We start from the raw sequence: 24,947 nt of genomic DNA, 5'->3' as shown, positions 1-24,947 counted from the left end.
CGCCCCGGAGACACCCCTTTTCTTGCGGGGAGGGAAGGAGAAGGGGGGCACCGGCGACCGCGCCGCGTTGTCCCCAGCATCCCGCGGAGAGGAGGGAGCGATCGAACGGCAGCGCCCACCGCAGCCCGGACCCAAACCAATGCTCCTTAACCGGGGCTCGCCGGTCCCAAAGCGGCACGGGGAAGGCTGGATTGGGCCCTCCGCGGGCGTCTCCAGCTCCTGGGAGCGAGATCAAAGGGGTGTGGAGCCCTTTCGTCTCCATTCATCCGCGGGCGGCCGCGCCGAGCATGTGCTCGGGCCGGCGAGTAAACAAACATCAAAGCGCCCTTGCGAAACGCCGGATGTTGTCAGCCAAATTAAATTTGGGTAACGCGGATCCTGTTGCTCCGGCTCCGTCGGCGAGGAGCGTGCGTTGCATGCCGGGTGCCGGGGGGGTGAAGAAAGCCGCCGGCGTGCTGTCCCCACCTCCAGCGCGGCGAGCGAGAGGAAGTCGATCTCCGGATTACGAGAAGTCGGTCGCTATCAGGCAGCAGCGGTAACGCTTCGCTCGAGTTTTTACCCTCCAAACTGCCCAAGCTCACTTCCCAGCTCCTCAGCGTTTCAGTTTTGGGGCTGGTTTTTTTTTTCAAATTTTTTTTTTCTGTATTATAATTTTTGCTTGGGACTTTTTTTTTTATATTGACGCAATGACAATTTTCAAGCCCTGTTCCCACCCCCATGGTTGGCACCGTGATGGGTTGGAGGGCTCCTGCCCCCACGGAAAGGGGCACTGACCATCCTGCAAACCACTTCCCCAGACCCCTGGCCAGACCTGACACAACGGGGCCATCCTTTCCTTGGCTCACCCCGCATATTTCTTGCTTAAAACCCCCCCTCCCAGCGCGCGCCCCTTCCCCAGGTCACCCCAGGTGAGCTCTTCGCCAAGCCGTGGGGCTGCCGCGAGGGGACTGGGGGGCCCCACAGCCACGTCCCCAGCTTTGCGGTGACTTCGTGCGCTGTGTCACTGCTGCACCTCTGCCTTCAGCAGCAAGCGTTAACTCGGTTTGTTTGTTTTGCTTTTTTTTCTTTTCTCAGCTGCATCTTTCATCTCCTCCTCGAGGCTGCTCGGAGCAGGAAGCGCGGCTCCGAACGGCTTCAAAGTTCAGACCTATTTTGAGATGCGGTTTGCATTTAACCTCCTCTCTTGCTTTTTTCCTCCGGACCATCCGGGAAGCTGCTCTTTACACGAAAGCAAACCTCCTGCCTCACCGCCAGCTGCAGCGAGGGGGCCTGAGCCCCCCGAAACGCTATCGCGGCCGCCCGGGCTGCGCACGGCCCACCCTTCCCGTAAACGCTCGCTAACTGCTGCGGCGTTTCTTAGAAAACTCGCCGCAGAAAGGCCGAGCGGGTCCGGCACGCTGCACGGGGCTGGGGCGCTGATAGGCGCCGCGTTTCCGCCTGCTGCTGACGATTTTGCTCGCACCACGGCAGGGGAGCGGTGCCGTCGTTGGATGTGTCCCCCCCCCCCCCCGGGGCACCCAGTGCTGCCCGGGTGCCCGCTGGTGGCACGGGCTGGGTGCGAGTGTTGGGTGCTGGAAGCGTGCAATCCCTGTGCGCCAGCCTTGCCAAGGGTTTAACGCCTTCGTGTGTGTGGCTGAGAGCTCCGTGTCCACGTCCCGTACCCCTGGAAAGGGTGGATGGGATAGGAGACCCAAAATCAGCCCCAGCACCATCACTGCCCATTGATCCGCACGCGTGGGTTTCCCTTCTCCCTCCTGGCATGGCAGGGTTGGGCTGAAGATGAAGTTTGTTTTTTTTTTTGCTTTCTCCAGCTCTTCCTGCTGCCTTTGCGTCAGGGTGAGGGGTGCTGCGGACTCTGTAAGGAATCCATCGCAGGCTGTGGGCTTCCTCCTCACCTGCTTTTCTTTCTCCTTTTCTCTCGGTTTGCTCAGTCGCTCACTCTTCCTTCGCTGTGTCTTGCATGCAGCAAGAGACCCCCAGGAGAGAGCCCGTGAGCCACCTGTCATAAGCCCATGAGTGGGAAAGGGACTGGAGAGAAGGAAATGGCCCTTTTGCCCCCGTTTCTCCATGTGGGACACCATTTTGGGGACACCAGCTATGAAGGAAGCCACAGAAGCCATCCATCGGGAAGCAATCCAGAGCCAGCATCGCTCTCCCACCTCCCTTCCACGACTGCTCCTCGCTGCTCTTTTTCAGCGTGGGAAGCACCCACGCTCAAAAAGAATTAAAAAAAAAGGGCGGAACAGGACCAGGATGAGATTTCAGGCCATTCGATCTCCCCTTCTGGGAGCATTGGGGTCACACAGAGACATTTGAGGGCTTGCAAAGCGCTCGGCACACCTTTGGCTTCCCATCCTCACAGCCAAGCACCTTGGCTGGGGATGGATGCGTAAAGGACTGGCCGGGGAAGCCGCAGCAAGAGCAACGTTTCTATTTTCCACGTCCCTTTCTGGGAACGGGAGATGAGCGGCAGCCGAACACCTGACACGGCCGGGAAGGCACACACGAGCCCTGCGGAGAAAAGGCTCCCGGCGAGCGGGAGCCGGGGAGCAGAGGCTTGGAGGCGGCAGCTCGCCCCGCGTCCCACTGCGAGGAAAACATCCCGCTGCCCCCGAGGCGGCGGCGGAAACCCTTTGGCCCTTCTCATTGCTGTGAGTCACAGGAGCTATTTTAAACACCTGCCTTAGGACGAGATGAATTATCAGCGAGCCGCGTGTCCCACGGCTCCAGCTCCCCGGTAATGAAGCCTCGTAGGAGGCGGTCTCGGAGAGCTTCGCCGACGTCCCGTGTGGCAAGAGGATTATCTCCACGGGGCATGTGGGGAAACTGAGGCACGGTGCCCCGACTCGCCGGAGACCTTTTGTGGTGGAGCGTTAAGAGCAGGGCTCAGCCTGCCTGCTTTTCCCTGCCCTATCGCTCCCAAAAGTGAAATGACAGCCTGGAGAAAGTGCGAGCGTGCGGCGAGAGGTTCCCGGGTTTGTTCATGGCTTGGGAAGGAGCAAGCTGTGACCACGAGGAGCGGCGGTCTCAGTGCTGCCCGCAGCCTTCCTCGGGTGGGACTGGCCACCAAGCAGCTCCCAGCCTCAGCCCCGTGGTGTCCCCACATCCCCCAGGCAAGGGGATTCGTCCTCCAGGAGCCGTGGCCAAAGCCCTGCACCCATCTCAGCCCTAGAAAACCGCATGAATTTTGGGCGAAACGCCCCTTCCCACACCTCCAAAAACCCCGTGGTGTAAAGGCGAGCGGGACCAGGTGCTGGTTTCGGGCACCTGGAGCCCCGCTCGGTACCGGAGCCTCGTGTTTCGGCTCGGTGATGCCACTTGGGGTTTACAACAACCTTCCCTAGAGCGGGATCTGAGCTAATGCTGCCTCCGTGACACACCGAAACTGCATCACTCGGCCCGAGAGTTGGTGGGGGTTTTTATGCGGAAGAAACACTTTATTCACCATTAAAAAAAAACATACCGCAAAAGCTTTCCAGTGTGTAACGTTGAGTCAAATTTAGCAACTTCAGCTAAAGAGGGATGTTTTTAAAAGAGGTCATCGGTGTTTTTCATCCTTCTCCAAGCTTTTTGTCCCCTTCCTCCAGGGTAATTTTCATGTTTTTAATCACCGTGTTTGTTACAGTTAGGAGGGGGTTAAGCGACCCGAAAAATGAAACAACAGCTCTTGTTTCACATTGAAGCAGCCATTTCAGTTAACCTGAAATGACACACGGGTGCGTGTCAGCGTTTGAAGGGAGAGCGGGTTGCAAGAGCGGAGATCTCACCCTGCTGCGAAAGCTGTGAGAAAAACAGAAGCAGCAAAATGTCATTTCAGGTCAACCCACACTGAAATCCTTCGTGTTCTCCCCCAAAACGTGCAGGCAGGGCTGGTGAGAAAGCAGGGCAGGGCCCCCCAGCGCAGATACAACCCGTCAGTACCGACCCCAATGGAAACTGCCCCTGTGCTCCCCACCGCTCGGCACGGATGTGCCACGGCAGCCGTGATCTGTACCAGGCTACTGCCCATAGCGCAGTGCTTGCTGTAGCAGCCCTGTGCGTGTGCACGGGTGCAGGAGTGCACACACGCGTGCTTGGATGTGTGTCGATGCCCCCTGAGCATATGGGTCTGGCTGGATTTGGCACATGCTGGCCAGCTGAGACCTGACAGCAATCAAAGCTCAGCCACGGATGCGGAGGGCTTGGATTTCAGTCCTTGGCATCCTTTTGGTCCCATCGCTTGGATTTCAGTCCCTGGCATCCCTTTTGTCCCATCGCTTGGATTTCAGTCCTTGGCATCCTTTTGGTCCCATCGCTTGGATTTCAGTCCCTGGCATCCCTTTTGTCCCACCACTTGGATTTCAGTCCTTGGCATCCTTTTGGTCCCATCACTTGGATTTCAGTCCCTGGCATCCCTTTTGTCCCGTCCCGTCTTTTGGGGAGGGGAGCAGAGCCAGCGAGCCACCCTCCCTCGTCAGGCCGGAGAGGTCACTCTCCTGTTTCTCTAGCAGGGTGTTTCCAAACGGTCTTTGATACAGCCAGCCACCCAAGCATGAGAAGATGAGCTGCGAATTGCTGTTAAAAAGCAGGAGGGAGATCTCCAGGAAGGATTTATCCCTCAGGCTGGGGAGGGACAGCAAAGGGAACCCACCCTGCCCAGCTGGAGGGGACAGCAGGCACCTGGAGGAGGCTCTGCGGGGACCTGCAGGGGCCAGAAGTGACTCTAGGACAGCTGGACACGCACAGCCTCCCACCGACACCAAGGGCTCCTGCTCCGATGCGGGATGGTTTCCATTTCTCGGTGTGCAGACGCCGAGCTTTCCCACTTCCCCACCGCCGCCTTGCACGTGCGCGTGGAAATCAGCCCTGCGGTGCCTCGGACCTGCGCGTCCCAAACCAGGGAAAATTCCTTGCATTTGGGCGGCGTTTGCAGTCGCGTTACGGGACGAGGTGATTTGCGGTAACGCTGCCGGTCACACCTTGTAGACCACACGTGTTTGGCCACGTTGCTCTGGCTGGAAGGAGCAGTATTTCTGTCCCTGTTCGGACCAGCCCCTTTCTGGAAGCCCTGCTTGCCCTCCCGACCGGGATGGCACTGATCTCCCTGCAGCTGGGAGCCTCAAAATGCTCTATTTTTGCTAGTTTTAAGTTTCCTTTCTCCGCTTCAGCCTCAGGATGGGAAAAGGAACCGATTCTTCTCTCTCGGCTTTCGTTCTTGTTCAGAACCGAAAGCTGCCAGGCTTCTGGGCTCGCTGCTCTGCTCCCGGCCACGCCGTGCCCCGAAACATCTCCCTGCATCTCCCAGAGCACCTGACAGGGACATAGCAGCACCAAGGCGAGTTACACCACAGCACCCAGCTGCTAGGCCAGGCCTCGTGGCTGCGACGAGCCTGTGCCGCCCTCTGCCGTCAGCCCCGTCCTCGGAAAAAAAAAATAAATAATAATTTTCTGCAGAAACGCGCCTGCTGTTTTTATTTTCCTCTCCCTTGATGAGCACACGCAGCCCTCCCGCACCCCGAAGGGTTTCCCCACGGTGCTCGGCGGAGACGGGCGGCGATGCTGAGGGGACGGGGACAGCAGGGCTGGGGGTGGCAGCCGTCCCTTGACGGACTCGGGTGTCCCAGCGCCCGAGGCATCCCCGAGGGGCTCCCTGCCCTCTGCGGGCAGGGGAAACTGAGGCACGGGGTGCGGCACCGACTCACGGCCCTGCCAGCCACCAGGCACTGCTGATTGAGGCCGAGGCAGCAAGGGGCCATTGCGCCTTGCCCCCAGGAGCAGGACGTCCCCATGTCCCCAAGGCCTTTGGTGACACAACGCGGCCTGCGCCTGCCGCCATTGAGGCCCGGTGCTAGGGGCTGCCCCCATGGTGGGGTTTTCTCCTCAGGGATGCCAGGGGGCAGCCAGGGTCCCATGATGTCACCGCAAAGGCTGTTTTGGGGGGTTATTTTTTATTTGTTTGGAAGGTTTGGGGGGTTATTTTCTTTATTTTTGTGTTTAGTTTTTTGGTCTCTACAGCTCCCTGAACGGAAGGTGTGGGGAGCTGGGGGTCGGCCTCTTCTCACACATAACCAGGGATAGGACCAGAGGGAATGGCCTCGAGTTGTGCCAGGGGAGGTTCGGGTGGGAAATGAGGAGACATTTCTGCTCAGAAAGAGCGGTCAGGCGTTGGGACGGGTTGCCCAGGGAGGTGGGGGAGTCCCCGTCCCTGGGGGTGCTCAAGGAGAGGTTGGACGTGGTGCTTGGGGACAGGGTTCTGTGGGTGACAGTGGTGGTAGGGGGTGGTTGGACCAGGTGAGCATGAAGGGCTTCTCCAACCCTACTGATTTGATAACTTTACGTTTCTATTTGTTTTGACACCTGCGCTTTTTCGCCACTTCATCCCCGTTTATTCGCCAGGTGACCTCACCAGGTGGCCTCACTGAGGCCTCCCCTATAACGCCCGCCCCCGTTACGAGGGGACGACCCCTGGGGAGCTCAGTGAGGTGCCCCCGACCCCCCCCCATCCCTTTGGGTGCCATGGCAACCGGGGGGGGCACCCCGGGGACCCCGCCACCCCTCAGCCCCCCCCCCCCCCCCCTTCATGGTTCAGCCCGCCGCCACCTCCCCCCGTCGCGCCGCGGGTGGTTTAACCCGCTCCCCCTCCCCTCCGTGGTTTTGCCAGCCCCCCCCCCCCGCGCAGCGGAATAGTCTCTCCCGGCCCTCACGGCGCTGTTTAACCCTGCCCGCCCAACCATGCGCGGGGCGGGGGGGGGCTCGCGGGGGGGGGTTCCTCCCGCCCACAGCGCCCATTGCCAGCCCCCCCCCGCTCCTCTCGGAGCTAAATACTCCTCCCCACTCCCCCCCTACAGCAGGCGAGATGGTTCATCCCACCCCCACAGTAACCATAATGGTTCATCCTTTCATCCTCCCCCCCTCAGCAGCCGAGATGGTACATCCCACCCCCCACACAAGTACTCCCTCCCCTCCTTCCCCAGCCCCTCCCCTCCCCCTATGACGTCACTCCCCCTCCCTGCTCCCCATTGGCCCGGCCTCCGGAACCGGATCGCGGGCGACCAATGGCGGCGCTCTCCACGCCCGCAACCAAAATGGCGCCGGCGGCGGCTTCAAGCGGGCGGCGGTGAAGGCGGAGGGGGGCGGGGAGGGGGGCGCCGGGGCCTTCTCCGCGCTCCGCCGCTGCGCCGGGGCCGGCCGGGCCCTGCCCGGCCCCGTCCCGTCCCCCCCCCCCCTCGGCCATGGCCGCCGAGAGCGGGCGGCACTTCTGGAAGCGCAGCGCCAAGCTGCCCGGCAGGTGGGCAACGGGCCCGGCCGGTAACGGGGCTGCGGGGGGTCGGGGGGGTCTCTGGGGGGGGGCTGTGGGGGTCTTTGGGGGGACTGTGGGGTCTTGGGGGGAGGGTCTGTGGGGTTTTTGGGGGGTCTGTGGGGTCTCAGGGGAGGTCTGTGGGGTCTTTGTGGGGGCTGTGGGGTCTTTGGGGGGGGCTGTGGGTTTTTTTGGGGGGGGCTGTGGGGGTCTTGGGGGGGGCTGTGTTTTTTTGGGGGAGTTATGATCTTTTGGGGGGGTCTGTGGAGGTTTTTGGGGGGTGTTTTTTTTTGGGGGGGTTGGTTTTTTTTGGGGGGGGGTTGTGGGGTTTGTTGGGGGGTGGAAGGTTTTGGGGAGGAGGGGAGTGGCGTATGGGGGGGGGACGTGGTGCTGTGGGGCAGGGAGGTCTGAGGGGGGCCCCAAGGTTTGGGGGACGGGCCTTGAGCCCCCCCCGAGACCCTGCACCGAGACACCGAGGAGACCCCAGCCCCCTTATGGGCCACCCCCGTTTTCGTGAAGGCCTCCCCAAGTTTCCCACCGAGGCCTCCCCGTTCACCCGGGGACGTTGTGGGGAGCCGAGGGCACCCCGCTGCGGGACGGGGGGGCGGCGGCGCTGCGGGCTCGCTCCCCGCCTGGCCCCGGGAGCAGGGCGCACCGGGGGGGGGGGGGCTGCAAACCCTTTACCCCAGACACGAAACCCCAGTGTCCTGGGGGGGGGGGGGGGGGGGGGGGGGGGCCGGGACACCCCCGCTCCGAGGAGCCTTCTGGGGTTCTGCGTCTGGCGCTCCTCGGGCCGCCTCCGTGCTCGTTTTGCCTTATCTGAACCCTGCCCTTCCCCTCCTGCTGGCCGGGCACGGTGCGAAATCGGCCGTTCGATCCCCGTGGGGTTTCGCTCGGGCTCTGTCCCGCTCCGGCACCCTGCTGTCGGTGGGACGGAGCCCGGCCGCGGCACGGCGAATTTCCCCCTCTCCTCTCCTGGGGGGTTGGAGAGGCCGGCGCCGTGCAGCCCCCGGTTCCCTCCCCGTCCCCGCAGCCCTCGCCCCGAGCCGCTGCCTCGGAGCCGCTTCGCCTTGGGACGCTGCGGCCAGGTGAACCGGTCTGGGAGGCAGGCGGCCCTGCCCAGACGCCGCCGAGCTGCAGCGACGTGTCCTCGGCAGAGCTCTCCCCTGCCTCCAGGCAGCTTCGCAGATCCCCCCGCTGTCCCGCGGGGCGTTTCGGGGCCGGTTAACGTGCCTCCTCCGCCCCGCGCGCCCCCCGTCCTTTCCAGGAACGGTTACGGGCAGGGCTCGGGCCTCGACCCCGAAGGGCAGCAGCGGGGACGGAAAGCGGAGGTGGGACGTCACCTGGGCGTGGGGCTGCCCCTTATGTTTTTGGTGGGAACTCTGCAAGGTCTTCCCCCATTCTTGGCTCCCTCCTCCCCTTGCCCCAAGCGGGCAGAGGGAGGCTTCGGGACGATCCGGAGGCCGCGCCAGGTTCGTTTGCCGCGATGGGATGAGTAGGGTCGCTTGGGTTCGTGTGCGTTTAGTTGGTGCTTTTTCCCCTCTCAATTTAGGGTCGTGTGGCAGAAGCGGTAAGCGTGGTTCCACGCCTCCCGTGCTGCCCCGGGGCTTCTGCGTTGGGATTTCTCCCCCCCTGTAATTTTTTGGGGTGCGTTGGTGGGTTGGTCCTGTACATCCCTGTGCGCGTGTTTATTCCCTGCCCTTCGGAGAGGTGGGCAGTAAGGCACTGTGTGTGTTATTTACGTGCTGGTGTAAAAAGTGGGGTGGGAGGGGGATCAGAATCTGCTCGGGTAAGGTCTCTGGGATGGCACCGAGGTTCTGTGAGCGCGATTCCTGCTGTGATCCTGTGACGCCAGTACCACAACGCAGCAGGGTCACCGGTTGTACCGGGCGCTGAATGTAGAGGGGACGGAAAATGGCCTCGTCCTGCAGGGCTCAGACCGCAGCAGGACGGGGGGGGGGGTCTCACCTCCTCCCCGGGGGCGCTTGCTGCGGCGGGGTGCCTGCCCCGAGCCTCCCACCCGTGCGCGAGCCAGGCGGAGACGGCTGCAGGCGGGGTTGAGCCTCGGAGACGGCGAATTCGAGCCGCGGTAGGGAAAGCCAGAAGCGGGGTGAGTGAATGAAGCGCGCGCCGAGTGCCGCCGGGCTCTGTGGCCGCCCGGCCTCGGGTTTCTCAGCCGCAGACGCGGGGCGTGCTGGTGTGGGGCTCGGGGCCCTGGCTGTGGGCTCGGGGCCCTGCTGGGGTCGGTTACGGGGACGGGAGCAGACGCGGGGTGCCTGGCGGGCCCAAAGGTGCCACCTGGCAGCTGTGGGTGTTTGCCCAGCTCGGAGCTCACCTGCCGTGAGTCCCGGCGTCGGCGCTGCTTCCTTCCCAGCTGCTTTGTTTATTTCTCTGCACAGACAGAGCTCTGTGTGTGTGTGCGTGCCCGCCTCTCCTTCCTCTCCAGCCCGTTCCGTAGGGGTTGCGTGTGCCAACCTCTGCGTAGGTGCACGGGGAGGCGGGGGGGGACTCAGCAAACCCGAGCAGTCCAAGTGTGGAAGGCGGCGGCGCTCGCTGATGCGGGACGGTGGCACCCAGCTCGGCCCGCTGGAAGCGAGGCGTCGCCTTCAGCCGCTCGTGTAGGAGCCCAGCCCGGTGCGCGGTGCTCTCGGAGCAGCCCGGGGGCTTCGTTCGGGGGACCTCGTGCTCCGAAAAGAGGGCTCCGTGGGAGACGAGACCCCCTGCTAGTAGGGAAGGCATCGAGCGATTGCTTCGGAGCACCGGGGAAGGGTTTCCTCACGCCGTTCCTGCGGCTGCCATGCAGACCCGTGTGTAGTTTTCGTCGGAGCGGTGGTCTGCTGGCAGCTGGGGGGGGACTTTTCCCGGTCCCCGTGCGGAGAGCGGCGCTGTGCCCACCCTCCCAGGGTGCTGCCAGCTCGGCGCTGGGGGTCACGGAGGCGCTGCTGGCCCCGAGGAGCTGCCGTGAGTCATTTTCCTTACTCCCGATAACCCGCTCGCCGTGCCCACCCACGGGGGCGCCTCTGTTTGATAGCCGCCCTGGCTCCCCGATGCTAATTACCCGATGCTAATTACCCAGCAGACTCGTCCCCGGGCTCGATGGCTGGCGGGTGAACGCGGCGAGCCTTTCCAGCGCCCCCAGCCACGGAGCACGGCGGCCGCCGCAGCGAGCCCACCCCTCGCCCCGGCCTCCAGCGCCAGCCCCTTCTCCTCTGCGCTCATTTCCAGCCCCTGCCCCGGGTCTCCACGTCCCTCCCGTCCCCCCGGACCCGCTGCCGACGCCTCCCCGCCATCCGCTCGTCCCCCGCCTGCTCTCCAGCTGCGCCAGGCTGCGCCCCCCCTCCGGCCCGGCCGGGCTCCGCTTGGTTCCCTGCCGGGCTCCATCTGCGGCTCCCGAAAGCCCGGCCAGCTCTGGAGCCTCGTCCCTCGCGTGCCAGCTCTGAACGGGTCCCTTGTCCCCGAGCTGTGTGCCGGGGGGGTGGCGAAGGGCTTGTTTTTAACCCGAGCTTGGTTCGCGGGGCGGCTGCAAGCGGTTACCCGAAGGGAGCTCGTGGCTCGGGATCTGTCTCGCGGCCAGAGCCTGGAGGAGCAGTGGTGTGCATGTGCCTGCCAGCTCCTTCTTGAGGCCGTGCTCCCCGTGCAGCCCTCGGGCTCCCTGTCCCCTCGCAGGCGGGGCCGGGGCCGTGTCTCACAGCAGACCGCGCGGGAGGCGGCTGCTGTGAGCTGGGATTTGGACCCGCGTCGAGCCCCGGACCGTACCGGCGGCTGCTGGGCTCTGGTGCTGGCTGCCAGCCTGAGCGTCGGCGCGGGGAGCGAAGCTCGAGCGCTGAGGTGTCCCAGCCTCACCGGGCAGAGCCCTCCCCTGCTCCGGAGGGCTCAGGAGTGTGAAATCCCAAACGTGCAAAGCCCTCTGAGGGAGGGGAGGATGAATTTCGGTGTTCGGGGAGGGCGTTGAGATGCGGGGTGAGGGGGAGGGAGGCGGCGGCGCAGCACAGGGCAGCTCTCTGCCCCCCGGCTCGAGATCCCAAATCCCAGCTCAGGCTGGAGAGAACCGAAGAGGTTAAACAAGGCTCCTCTTTGCGGCTGCAAAGACCAAATCTTCAGCTGAATGTGGCGCTTTGGCTCTGAGGCTTTGACGGCAGAAGCTTACTGAAGCTGCTTTCGGTCTGCGTTGGGCTCCCAAAAGCGCGCAAGAAGCGCGGCCCCGGTCTAGGCCGAGCAGACTGCTCGTGGTGCCCTGGGGCTTTTTGCACCGTCTCCTTTTTCTTTCTTCCTGCAGCATTCAACCTGTCTACGGAGCGCAGCATCCTCCCCTGGATCCCCGCCTCACCAAAAAGTGAGTGTCGCGTACCTCCCGGGGCCGCAGCCCCTTCGCTGTGCAGCTTTGGGGCTTGGTCCTGCAGCAGGTGGAGGGCTCCAGCGTCCCCTGGAATTGCAACGCTCCCCCTCCTCCCTCTCGCTGGCAGCCCGTGTCCCAGTCCGCGTTGCTGGGGATGCCGACATGGCCCCGCAGCTTCTGCGCGTCCCCTCTGCCCCGCGCGGTTTGGGCACGTGCAAAAAGAGCAGCAGGGGCGCGCGGTGCTGCCCTGGGCTCCGTGAAAGCTTGCGGGGGAATCTCACCTGCTGGCGCCCTTTGCAGGCAGAAATCTGCCTCAGACACAGCAAAGGAGAGACGGGCACGTTCCTCAGCGCCCGTGCCCTTTGGAGAGGGAAGAGCCGTGGGAAGGGCGAGGTGAAGGCGCCCGGCAGCAGGGCGCGGGCAGCGGGATGGCAGCGCCGCTCTGCGCGGCCTCCTCGTCCCTGTCCGGGCCGCGTAGCGGTGACGGTTCCCCTCTTTGTGACGCTTCGGCTGGTGGACTTTGACTTCTGCGGCGTGAGGGTGAATGCCAGGGCTCCTCCTGCACCCGAGGGAAGGAACAGCCCCGTCGGTCCCCTGCCAGCAGCGTCGAGGGGCGCAGCCGGGCTTTGTCCGGGCTCTGCCATGCCTCTCCCCAGGTCGCAGGGCTTTTTCTGTGTGTTAGTACCTGGGTTTTTGTAGGGACTGGGGGGAGGCAGAGCTGGAGGAGCTGTGCGCCTCTCTCTCTCTCTCGTTTGCCCTTCTGAGCCGAGGAGCCTGGCAGCTCTCCAGCTGCTTCTTGGCACCGTGGCCTTCCGTGCCCTGATAGCGCGCCGGCTCGGGCAGGCTGGAGAGGCTCAGCGCATGCCCTGGGTTTGAGAGGAGCAACCGGGAAGCTGGAAGAAGCTTACTTGGAGCTAGGGCACAGGGAAGGAAAGAAAACAGGCTGGTCTGACGGCACGGCTCTGATGCTGTTTCTCTCTGGCTTCCAGCTTCATCAAGGACCGCTCCAAGGTCAACGCGCTGCCCATGAAAAGCAAGAAGGCCTCCAGCTTCCACGAGTTCGCCCGCAACACCAGCGATGCCTGGGACATCGGCGACGATGAAGACGAGGACTTCTCTTCCTCCTCCTCCTCCTCTTTGCAAACTCTGAACTCTAAAGTGGCCAAGGCCACGGCGGCCCAGGTCCTGGAGAACCACAGCAAGCTGCGGGCGAAGCCCGAGCGGGCCCCGGCTGCGTTCAGCGACGTGCCCACCAACTGCAAGGTCAGCAAGTCCAGCAGCGAGGCCCAGCTCTCCAGGACGGCCGGTAAGAGCAGCCTCCGGCTCCTGCGCTCTCCCGGCTGACTGCTGAGCCCAGCCTCTTGCTGCTTGTCGCGTGTGGTGGCCGAGAGGCTGGGGCACAACGCGTGTGCCCAACAGCGGCGTTCGCTCGCTCCTTCGTAGCATCCTGTGCTCCAAGGAACCGTTCTCTTCCACTTCCACGTCAATCTCTGCTTCGATATCCTGCATACAGGCATCCCTGTCCTCCAGGGTCCCGTTTCCTGGGCTCTCAGGGGTTTTGGAAGTTTAAATTCTTGGTCGCGATGTGCTGCCTTTAATCGAGGTTGGGATGAGCCCGGCGGGTACAGCTCGGGCAGGGAACCAGGCATCGGCCCCTGCTCCCTCTGCCTTGCCCCAGGCCGTGCTCTGGGTGTCCCCGCTGCCAGCAGGTGGCATTGGCAGCCCTCCGCCGCCTCTCTCTGCGCTCGCAATTAGCTCAGCTGCTGTTTAAATGAGAGGTGAGAGAGGCAGGTCTGGAGGTCGGTTCCTTTGGGGGTCCCCGCGGCTTCCTCCTGCCTTGCCTCGCACGTGGTGGGGGAAGTCTGGGCAGGTCTGGGGGGACGCGGGAGGAAGGAAGGGAAAGAAATGAGGGGGAGCGATGGAAGAGCAGCAGCAGATCTCTGCGGGCCGCCGGTGCTCTGTGTGCTGGGACTGGGGAGGAGAGGTGACAGCTGCAGTGGCGAGCCTCCGGCAGTGGTCAGCGGAGCACGGTGGGGTCGGAGAGGTGCCGTCCCCTTCCTGCCCTCACCGTGGCCCCTGTTCCTCGCAGAGGAGGCCTGCGTGCGGAGCCCCCTTCAGAAGCAGCAGTCCCTCCCCCTCCGGCCCGTCATTCCTCTCGTCGCCCGAATCTCCGACCAAAACGCTTCGGGTGCTCCCCCCATGACGGTGAGGGAGAAAACCCGCCTGGAGAAGTTCCGGCAGCTTCTTTCCAGCCACAACACGGACCTGGGTGAGTGGCAACGGGGGCGCCTGTGGGCGGGGAGGAGGAGGCAGAGGGGGGACCCGTGGAAAAAGCACGGTTACAGGTTGAAACAGCGTCTGCTCCAGGCTGGAAAAAGTTCCTGCCAGCAACGCTACAAGCGGGGTAGCCGCAGGAATCGCTCTGTTGGCAGATGATAACCTCCTCCACCTGCTGCCTGCCTGTTTCCAGCCTTTCTCCGTCTCACAAATGATGCTGGGGCCACAGGGGGGGGGCTGTTGGGTTCTGCATGAGAGCCGAGCCCAGCTGTGAGGGGGAGCGGCGGCTCGGAGCCCCGGCAGCCCACGGCGGGCTGGAAGCGTCCCTGCGCGCCCACGTCCCCGGTCGCTGCCGACCTGGAGCCTTCGTGGAGGCTCAGTGTCTCCAGAGCCTGCAGGAGCAGACTGGGCTTTCCTCTCCTTCTAGGTGTAGTGGTGCCTGGACGCGCCTAGGATCTAATCCATTGCCACCACTGTCCGTTTGCAGATGAGCTGAGGAAATGCAGCTGGCCCGGCGTGCCCAGGGAGGTCCGGCCCGTGACGTGGCGTCTCCTCTCAGTGAGTTACTAGCAGCTGCGGGGCAGGAGTCGGGAGGGGAAATGTGGCAGCCTGGGCTGAGCTCGGGACACGCGTTCCTACACCTTCGTGTGTCCCAGGGCCGGGTTTGCTCGTGCTGTTCCTCTGCCCAGCCTACGGGCGAGCTGTAGGTTTTTTGGCCAGGGAGCGTAATCGCCGAAATCCTCTTCGAGCAGGTGCTGGGAACGTGGTTTGTTCTCTTTTGGGAAACCGAATCCTGGAAAGTTGGGTTGTACCCAACTCGGAAAAGGCACTGGGGGCTGGGAAAAAGCCCAAACCCACAAACGCTCTTTTCCCCGGCCCCAGGGTCCGCGTGCCCGACGCTTCCAGGTGCGCAGCGGCCTGGCGGGATTTCGGGGGCTGGTTTGTGGCCGGGGTTGAGGGTCTGCCGTGACGTGGGGTTTCCTGCCGCAGGGTTATCTCCCCGCCAACATGGAGCGGCGGAAGCTGACTTTGCAGCGCAAGCGGGAGGAGTACTTCGGCTTCATCCAGCAGTACTACGATTCCCGGAACGAGGAGCACCACCAAGACACTTACCGCCAGGTACCCCCCCGCTGCCCGGCTTTCTGCCCTGCTGCGTCCCTTTCCTCCCCTTGGCTGCTGCTTGCCCGTGCACTTGGGGTCGTGCTAGGCTGACTTCTGCCCGTTAGCTGGTAGGAGCCTTCCCCTCAGGGACAGGGCACCGCGTTTCTGTCCTCTTCCTTACAAATTCTGGATTAATCCTCCCCTAAATTGACCAAAATAACGGGATTTCTGACCCCAGCTCTTTCCCAGCCCGCCTCTGATCACCAGACCTGAGCAAAGGAGACCGGAGATAAAATTGTAGATGGCTTTCTCTGTGCAGCTGCCATCGGTACCCTCACAATGCTCGTCAGCGAGCCCAGCTCTTGCCTGGGGTGTGCCGCTGGGTGGCCTGTGCTGTTATTGTGCCCCTTGGAAGTATGGCTGGTGCGTACAACCTGTGCTGTTTTCCAGATCCACATCGACATTCCAAGGACCAACCCGCTCATCCCCCTTTTCCAGCAGCCGCTCGTCCAGGAGGTAAGGGGGAGCGAGGCTCCTGCCCCACGTCGCCGTGGGGTCGGGCTGTTTGTGTGCGGGGTCAGCCCAGCGCTGCCCTCAGACTGAGCGAGCTCTGTAGGACCTCCCTGCCTGACAGCTCCCGATGGCTCCTGATCAGCAAATTCCTGCTTAAACTGCCTGGTTGTGCCCCAGGTTTGGGAAACGTGTCAGCCTTAGAGACCGAGGATTATGAGATCAACCTTGTTTTTTGACAAAACGTAGCCAAGGGTTGGTCAGAGTCCTGAAGCTGCCTTTTGGAAACACATTTTTGAAGCGGAGCAGGACATCGGTCGTGTTTTTGCTACAAAACCACTTCCGTGTGAAGTGGCTTGTGAGGAACCCGGGCAGGGCCGGGTGTGAGAGGTGGCCAGGAGGTAATAACAGACCGAGGTTGTTGGCGGAGAAGCTGCTGTGGGGGAACTGCCCTGGTCCGTGACGTTTCGCTGGGAGCGCTGTGCTGGTAGCTGCTGGACCAGGAGCCCAGAGAACGACCGTAGGTGTCCGTGTGACGTTCAGCACGGCGTGTGGCTCTTGGGAAGCTGCCTTCTGCGGCTCTTCAAGCAGAGGCTTTGAGGAGGAGACGGGGGCTTCTTCCTCTGGGAAGAGTGGATTGGCTTTGTGGGAACCTGTGGCTCACAGAGGGTTCTCTCTTAGGGCTGGCGTGCTTCTTACCTTAGCCGTACTGCTGCAGAAGAGCCTGTCAGCGCATGACCTTTGCTCTCTGAGCTTAGCGGTTTTGCTTTTCTGCCTTTCCTTTGTGCACGGCTAACGCAGGTACCTGCTTTCCTTCCTTCTCCCCTAGATCTTTGAAAGAATCCTGTTTATCTGGGCCATTCGACACCCAGCCAGCGGCTATGTGCAGGGCATCAATGACCTGGTCACTCCATTCTTTGTTGTGTTCCTCTCTGAATACGTCGGTAAGTGACACAAGTGACGGTCGCTGCTTGAAGCTGCCTCCCAACCGCAGCGGTTGAAATGGTGCGAGGTGCTGGCATCCCAAAAGCTCGCCTTGCTGGAGGGGATGTGTTCCTCCGCAGCTCCTGGGTCACGCTGGGGATGCGTCTTGACCTCAGAGTTGTCTTTGCTGCCTGCTTGAGTCGCCTTCGGTTTGGTAACCTCGCTGAGCTCCTCGCAAGTTGAAGTGCTCGGGGTGGATTTGCATTTCAATGTGCTTGGCTTGGAGGAGGATGGGGCCTCGGAGGCACCGGGGGAGTTTTGTCAAAGGCCCGGTGCCCAGAGCTGGGGGAGGGGGAGGATCTTCCCCTCAGAGCCTGAATTTGGAGCTCGCCCTTGCTCTAGGGAGAGTGAAGTATAAAGAGACCCCGCCGAGAATGTAAAATAAACCATTTAAAGAACGATTCCTGTCCTGTGCTGCCAGTACAGGTGTGTCTGTCAAGCGGAGAGTTTCGACTTTTCCCTGCTGCTTGTGGCTTTCTTGTCAGCCCGGTGCTTTCAGCCCGAGCTCAAGTCCTTTTCACTTAGAGGGTTTTTATTCTTTCCCCAGCGCTAGCTGTGTTTTGGGGTTGACATAAACGCCAGGGTGCCGTAATCCTTATGCCTAAAGTCTCTTATTTTTCACTGCCAGGAGGAGGAAAAAGGATTTCCTAAGACTCCATTAGTGACAGAGAAATCCTGCCTGACAAATATTGTAGGGTCTGATCCAAAGCTCGTTGAAGTCACTGGAAACCTTCCACTTCCTAGCCAGGGCTTTGTGAGCCAGTAGTGATCTGTGGCCTTTGAGGACGTTGCAAAGAGGAAAGCCACCTTGGTTTCCCCCGTGGTAGCCCGTGTGGCCAGGGCTGATGTCTGCGACGTGCCATTGCTCCTTGCAGTCCGAAGGAGGGAAAAAAAGCACAGCGTGGGGCTCTGCTACCACCTGCAGTGAATTCTCTTTCCTGGGAGGTAAAGAGCGAGTTGTCTGTGCAGGAAGAGATCTGCCCCGAAGCGCTGGAGCTGCCTGCGGGTACCTGCTGTGACTTCTCCTAACCATGCACCGTGTTGTTGGGGTCGTGCTAGGGGCTCACCTCTGCGTGTGGCTGCCGAGCTCGTGCTGCACTGACCTGTCTGGGGCCACGCTGCTTGCCATCCTCCAGCCCTTTTTATCCTCTGAAGCTTTCTCGCTGAGCGTGGCCTTCCAGCCGTCTCTGAAAGTTGTGCTGGAGGAAAAAAAAAAAAAAACTCTGCTTGTGACCTCTGCATTTGAGTTGAATTTAGTGAAGCAACATTTCAGCAACATCTCCCATCCCCTTCTGTCTTAAGAGCCTGGGATTCGAAGCCAGGCTTCAGGTCAGAAGCCTGAGGTACGTCTGCCTCGGTGGTTACCTGCCCCTGGCCTGGCCGTGTGGCAGGCTGAGTTCGAGGACAAGATCAGCAGCGTAGCTGGGAAGGAACCGGTACCGCTCAGTGCTGTGTAGCGCCTTTTGCTCCATCATCAACCCATCGGGTTTCCTGTGCCTCCTCTCCTTCCTGAGCGGTTTTGTCGTCCGCAGGACGCAGAGCCTCAGGTTAGAAGGGACCCGCTCTGCTGGCCCCACTGCTCAGCTGCCTTTCCTCGGGCATCAGAGCTTCTGAAGGGCTGCCTCGGCAGGGCCATCGCCGCTTTCTGGGCACCGTGGGGTGTGTGTGTGACCTGCTGCGAGCTGGCAGGCGGAGGAGGAGGGAGCTCACAGGCTTGGGTTAGCTGCTCGGCACGAGGCCAGCCTGACGCCTTGGTCTCCTACTGTTCGGTCTGTTGGCGTCTCACGTAGCAGCCTCGCCTCCAGCAATGGGCTGCTGGCGTGGCTGAGCCTCCCCTCCCTCTGGTCCTGGCTGTACACGTGTGGCCTCGACCCAGTCCTTAGCATGTCCCTGCTCCTCCTGCTGTGGGGGAAGTTAATAAGGAAACGAGATGGATACCTGCTACGCAGAGGCTTTGCCTGCCTTGCTAATTACCTGGAGCCTTTGAGGGTGCTGCAGAGGAGTGACTGGTAATTTTGGATGATGACCTACAGCTGGGAAGCAGCTTTCTGCAGTATGAGATCAAACTACTGCAGCTGAAGCCTGTGCCTGTCCTAAAGCTCTGCAGGGCAGCATGCTCTGGAGCTGAGCGCTGCCCAAGGTGGAAGCAGCGCTGGAGCTGTTTGCTCCGTCCGTCCCTTCCCATCCTCTGCCACCAGGATCTGGTGGCATCGGTTTTCACGGTGCTGCCGACCTTTGGCAGCCTATCTAAGCCAAGACGGTGGCCCTGAGCTCATCCTCTCCATCTCGTGCTCCTTTCCAAGCAGGATCAAAGATGCCTGTTCTGACTTCCGAGCATCTGGGTTTGGAAATGAGCCCGTTCAGCCCTGCCATCCGTTGATTCAATTTAGCGGTGACGGCTCCTGCAGATGTCTCTGCCAGTGGCACGATGGCTGCTGTCCTCCCCGGGGGCGTCTCTGCTCCAAACGCAGCCCTTGCAGCAAGGCTCTTCCATGCACGGGGCTGCTGCTGCTGGCTGGAGCTCTCCTCTTAGCCCAGCTCGAGGAGGAGAGGTTCTGCAGTCCCTCCAGTACACGGCACTGCTGTCAGGCTCCGTGCTGGAATTGGAAACTTTTGCTGTACAGAGATGTTGGGCAGCTGCATGCAGTCAGCCTTAAAGCCCCGGGCTGTCCCCGTGAGCCCCACCCTCCTGATTCTCTTCCCCATCTGTTTTGCAGAGGAGGACGTGGAGAACTTCGACGTGACGAACCTGTCGCAGGATGTTTTACGGAGCATCGAAGCCGACAGCTTCTGGTGCATGAGCAAACTGCTGGACGGGATACAGGTGAGCCTCTGGGGCCGCAGGGAAGCCCCCCCTTTTTGGGGTAGGTACAGCACCGTTGTCTTCTCTGTCTCTGGGTGAGAGAGCTCCGTATCCCTGGCACAGCCCTTGAGTAGCCAGGCAGACCTGCAGCACCCCTAGCGTTTAAAATCGAGGAGGCTCTGCCTGGCTGTTTGTCCTCTGACAGCAGGTCCCAGCGTTTCAGAGATTTCTGCTTCGTTGGGCCTGATCTGGGGGCACAATCCTGGGGAAATAAGACACTGCAGTTGTACAACCAGCGCTGTCCCACCGGGGACTTCACAGCAGGCAGATCCCGGTGCTCAGCAGCCACGTCTCGCTGCCTGGTGCCTGCCTTGGCTTCCTGCAGAGCTGGGCGTCTGGCGTGGGTTGTTTCTAGGTGTTAGATCTGCTGCTTCTGACCGATAGCCTCTCCCCCCAGGATAACTACACTTTTGCACAGCCGGGGATCCAGAAGAAAGTCAAAGCCCTGGAGGAGCTGGTCAGCCGGATCGATGGTAGGTGACGAGGGGATTTGGGCAGGGCGGGAGCCCTTCCAGCAGCGTGAGGCTCCCTTTGCCGGTAGCACCCTTAGCGCAGGGGGTTGATGCTCGCCTACAAGGCGTGGAAGTTTGGGTTGGCCAAAAAGCCCCTGGGGATGGGACTTTGCTGGCGAGGTAGCACAGGGGGAGTAGCGGAGGCATTTGGGAGGAGGTCTCAGCCTTGGAGTGTGAGGAAGCCGGTGTGCTGGGGGCAGTGCCTCGCCCAGGAGCTCGGGCACGGTGCTCCCCAGGTGTGTAAGTGAAACGTGCTGTTTCAGAGCAGGTACACAACCACTTTAGGAAGTACGAGGTCGAATACCTGCAGTTCGCCTTCCGCTGGATGAACAACCTGCTGATGAGGGAGCTGCCTCTGCGCTGCACCATCCGCCTCTGGGACACCTACCAGGTACGCAGGCCGCTCGCTGTGGGGCTCGTTCCCCGTGCAGCGTGGGGAGGAGGTCTTGTGCAGCAGGGAGAGGAGGGGAACAAAGCAGCGTGCCCCTGGGCCTTTCCCAGGTAGCTGGGGACAATCGGATGTCTGTGCCTCGCGGAGCTGCGGGAGCTGACCCAGAGCTTTTTGTTGTCTGCAGTCGGAGCCGGAGGGATTCTCGCATTTCCACCTGTACGTCTGCGCCGCCTTCTTGATCAAGTGGCGGAAGGAGATCCTAGATGAGGAAGACTTCCAAGTAAGTCCCTGGGAGTGGGGGTGATTCCCTCTGGGGAAGAGGGGAGGGAATTACCCTAGGCCCAGCGTGGACCTGGTCACCCACCATCGCAGGACTGGCTCCCAGGTCGTCTGGTCTCGGGATTTTTGCCTAAAAGTAACTTCTGAGCCTCCGTGCTCAGCTGGAGGCTGCAAACATCAAACACCAGCCCTTCCCTGGGCTCAAGCTTTGGTTGCGGTAAGCCCCATCCTGGTTTGGGGCATCTGAGGCGCTCCCCTCATTCAGAGGGGGACACGAGCACTCCTTCATGCTGCCTCTGAGCCTTTTGGACGAGTGAGAGTCACTGAGTGCTGCTGCCTCTGTGCCCTGAGCCTGCTCTGGAGCTGTGTGCTGCCTTCGACTGCCCCCAAACTAAGCATCTTCCCCTCTTTCAGGGCCTTCTAATGTTGTTACAAAACCTGCCCACGATACACTGGGGCAACGAAGAGATCGGACTCCTGCTCGCTGAAGCCTACAGACTCAAGTACATGTTTGCAGACGCTCCCAATCATTACCGCCGATAGGTGCCAGGACTCGACTCCCCCCTCTGCCCTGTGCCCACCTCCTCCTCCTGGCCCGATCTGATCACTGTGGCATTTTGTCGTCCCCAAGTCCCTCGGACACTCCAGCCGGGAGCTGCTCCTCGCTGTACAAAGCTCACATCGATTTGTCTTAACTCTTCTGTGTGCCTGTCTGCCACTCCACGCGCCTGGTGTGCCACTCCAACCACCGTCAGTATTTCATGCCGTGCCGGTGGCCCGAGCCAGGGAGAGAGGCTCGAAGGGGCTCGGGGGCAGCTTTGCAGAAAAACTGAGCCAAGGACGGAGCCCTCCTGTCCTCTCCCACCCCTGCCCAGGGCTTGTCCAGCTGTTGACTGCCTTGGCTTTGCTGCCGCGTGTTTGCCCACCGCTGCACACGCATACACACGTGCTCGCCGCCTCGCACCCGTGTGCGCTGCCCCATCCCGGTCCCTTCTCTCTTCAGACGCAGTTTGATCCAACTCCCAGACGAAAATGCCTTATCAGAGACTGCCTGGCCGGAGACCTTCCCCGGGGCTGCAGGGCAAGAAGTTTCTCAGGGCCTGGCTTCACTCCGAGTGTCCGAAGACCCCGAGCACTTTGTGGGTTCCCGAGGGCGCTGCTCGTGCTCTGCCCTCTCCTCTCCATCCTCTTCGCCTTCCTCCAGATGTCGGCGTGGTGGGCACGGCGGGGGGACCACTCCACCCACACGTGCTTCGAATGATGCTCGTCGGCTCGCCGAGACCTTCTGCGACCGACGTGCCGTCGGTACAGCCCCTCCTGGCGTGGGGGGTGCGGGGGCCTCCTCAACGCCCCCTGCAAAGCCCCCGCTCCTCCAAGGCGTTCTGTGTATATTGTGTTCTTGTGTATATGGGTCAAAGATGTACAATATAAGTCTTCTGTTTGTAGCAGATATGATTTTATATTTATAACATGCATCCCTTGTTCTTCCCATCCTCTCCACAGCTGTGAAGGCTGCCTGGGTACGGCGTCGTAGGGCTTTGGACCCCCCCTTGGAGCTGAAGGGGGAGCCCAAGCTGTATTTTTTGGGTGCTGAGTTTGTCAGGGAGTTGTGCGGTCGATATATCTCAAGGCTTCCCGCGCAAAGGGGATTTGGGGGTTTAAAGGCAAGGGGAGCTCCCAGGGGGAGCTGGGGGAGAGCAGGGTGAGGAGATACAGGGTACGGTGCCCGGTCCCGGCACCGCAGGGCACAGCGGTGCCAGTGCCGCCGGGGGCTCTCCTGGGCACAAACGGTCCCGGATCCGGCGCTGGCTGCCCCCGGCACTCCCCAGGGAGTGGACGCATCCGGGGCTGGCCTCACCTCCCTCGGTTCTTAACGGAAACCAATCGTGAATGTTTTATTGGGCTGGTTTCTTCCGCGGGTGGGTCCTGTCCCTGTCCTGCCGGGGTTGGATGCAGGAGGGTGCAGGGGGCAGGTCCGGACCCCAGTGGGGTTTGTTGGGGCAGGACGGGGGGGTGCCCGGTGCGATGAGGCAGCGGGCCGTGAGGCCGGGGCCAAGCATGTGGAAGGCAGAGCCTTGTTGCCAATAAAACTCCAAACAGTGTCTCAAGAAATCGCTTTCCTGATCTGGAGTTTGTTTGTTTTTTTTTTTTCTCAGGTATTTAGACTTTTACTTTATTTTCGGGTGTGCCTTTTGTTTTCTCTGAGACAGACCTGGCAGCCGGTAGTTTGACATGACTAATTAAAAGAAAAAAAGGAAAAACCAAAACAACCCAACTGCGGGCTGAGCTGCGTGGTCTGGCAGGTGTTTGCGGTGGGGCTGGGGGGGGCAGGTCTTTGGTTGGCCCCAGGGGGCTGCGGGCACGTCGTTTTCTTCCATTGTGCCTCAGTTTTCCTATCCATAAAATTTGGAACTTCTCCTTTTTGTACCATTCCGGGGGAAAGCAGTATGGTTTTGTTTTTTTCTTCAGAGAACTGAAACCACACAGAAGGGGTCGCCCAGCAAGGCTGGGGGTGGCAGTACTGAAAACCCAGCGGGGGGAGCCCTGGGCTGCCCCGCAGGGCTTGGGTCAGGGACTGCACGGGGGCTTGGGGTTTGTTCTCCATCCCCTGGCCCCTGCTTCTCCCTGGCCCTCCCTGCTCTGCCCCCCTGAGCCTTTCTCCCCATATTTCCCCCCCCAGGTGCCCTGACGGTGCCTGGCGGCCGGCATGTGAGCCACACCGTGCCCAGCAGGGATGTGGGGATGAGCCTGGGCTAGGAGGGAGCTGGGTTTGCTCTGCGTGGGTGCCTGGCTCAGGAGAAGTGTTTCCACCTGGATTTGGACATCGGAGGGCGCAGGGAGATGCAGCAGTCGTTCGGGGGGAGCTTAGTAGGGTGCTTTGCCCCATGGTCCCCTCCGGCTGCAAGGGGCCAGCAGGGAGAGAGGCGAGGCCAGCAGCCTCGAGGTGCTGGCGTGAGGCAATAAATGCCTGGTTCTTTACACAGCTTTGGAAGGCGCTGGTTTGTTGGTGGCCGCTGGGCTGGGCGGATCAGCTCAGCCCGAGGGCTCAGAAAAGGGCCGGGGGGGCTGGGGCAGCCCCGAGCCCCTAAATCCCTGCCCCATGCACTGCAATCGGGCTGTGGGGTGTTAACAGGGGGCTCAGCCCTATTACCCCCATGGGTTTTTCAGGACCTGTTGTCGGGGGGGGGCACGCTGCCAGGGGCTGCAGGCGACGCTGCTGGGGCCCCCAGCACAACCCCGCAGAGGCTCTGCACCCCCCTGCTCACGGACTACCCAAAATAAAACCCCACCACCTCCTTTCACCCTGCCCTTTTGGGCTACCTCCACCACCAGGGCTGGCTCCCTGCCCTGCCCCAGTTTAAACATCCTCACCTGGCTCCTTGGGCTCCTTTCCCCGATCCCTGGCCCACGGGGAGAAGCTGGGGGCGAGCACCGGGGCTGGGGCCAGCCGCTGCTGGAGCGCCTGGAAGGTGCCATTGTCATGGAAACCTTACAGCCGCAGAGTAATTCCCCAAGTCATCATTTCATTTGTTAAGAGGAGAAGGAGGAGGTGGAGGGAAGCTATTTTATTAGTATCTAATGATTCCAACCGAAAATGCCAGCGTGGAACTGAATAGGCGGGTGGGCTGATGCAGGGCCACGGCTGCTGTTTTTCGGTGCTTTCCTTCTGGGAAGACACCGCGCGCTGCTCCCGCGTCGCAGCCTTCCCACCAGCCCCGCTTGCTCCTAAATCCCCATCCTCCCCTGCTTCTTGCAACAGGTAGAAAACATTAAAAAGAAAGTGAGGACCTCACCTTTTTTAATGCCGCCTCACACATCTGCAACGCTCGCTGAGCCAGAACAGGTCGCCATAAAGCCTTCGCAGAGACCCACGCTGTACTTCACCCATCCTGTTGGGTCAAGCTGTGCCCAGAGAGGGTAGGGACGGTGAGCCGGGGTTTGTTTCTGCTTTACAAGGCTAAGGAATGAAAGTTGCAGTAAGACAGCCCCAGCAAGACTGCTGGGAAGGCACAGAGGGGAGGGCTGAGGCATCCCAGGATGGTGCCCGTGGCCAGGCAGCACTGGAAGAGCAGGATGGGTGCTCGGAGCAGTCACACCCGGTGCAGCTGTGCTTTTTTTGTGCTTTTTTGTGTTTTTTTTGGGGGCCTTCAGGTCAGCCGTGCCCAATGCTGCTGCAGCTCCCCCATATCCCTCAGCCACAGCTGCCGTCAGGCTCACAGCCCTGCCCCGTTTCAGCTGCCCCAGGTATCGTGTTTGAGCTCTTCATGCTGTTCCCTTTAAATTAAATTCAGGTGGAGACAGAGGCAAGGCTTTGTTTTAACCCACCCGACCCCTTGCAAAGCCCAAATACCCTTTTCCTCGCGCACACCGCCCCCGTGCCATTTGTGGTGCTGTGGTCCTCTGATAGCGGGGTGGGG

The 24,947-nt window shown here is 61.5% G+C and overlaps 1 protein-coding gene across 4 annotated transcripts; it reads left to right on the top strand.

The window, feature by feature from the left end:
* Positions 1 to 7,080: 7,080 nt before the first annotated feature.
* Positions 7,081 to 22,708, top strand: TBC1D22B (TBC1 domain family member 22B). 4 transcript variants are annotated; one of them, XM_066983139.1, is made up of 14 exons: positions 7,082 to 7,267; positions 11,553 to 11,609; positions 12,602 to 12,918; positions 13,702 to 13,881; positions 14,377 to 14,447; positions 14,880 to 15,008; positions 15,441 to 15,506; positions 16,330 to 16,444; positions 19,202 to 19,308; positions 19,745 to 19,820; positions 20,123 to 20,250; positions 20,435 to 20,530; positions 20,944 to 21,032; positions 21,533 to 22,707. In XM_066983139.1, exons 1-14 carry the CDS (start codon positions 7,212 to 7,214, stop codon positions 21,996 to 21,998), a joined length of 1,953 nt encoding a protein of 650 aa, XP_066839240.1. In that variant the 5' UTR covers positions 7,082 to 7,211; the 3' UTR covers positions 21,999 to 22,707. The 4 variants fall into 4 exon arrangements, with proteins under 4 accessions (XP_066839241.1, XP_066839240.1, XP_066839242.1 ...); XM_066983140.1 differs by lacking the exon at positions 11,553 to 11,609 and having other exon boundaries at positions 7,081 to 7,267; positions 21,533 to 22,708; XM_066983141.1 differs by having other exon boundaries at positions 7,089 to 7,267; positions 20,944 to 21,544.
* The last annotated feature ends 2,239 nt before the right edge of the window (positions 22,709 to 24,947 follow it).

The sequence above is a fragment of the Anser cygnoides genome, chromosome 25 (assembly GCF_040182565.1).
Source record: "Anser cygnoides isolate HZ-2024a breed goose chromosome 25, Taihu_goose_T2T_genome, whole genome shotgun sequence".
Classification (NCBI taxonomy): Eukaryota; Metazoa; Chordata; class Aves; order Anseriformes; family Anatidae; genus Anser; species Anser cygnoides.
Note: the sequence above shows the minus strand (reverse complement) of the source record. Positions and strands in the feature narration are given on the sequence as shown.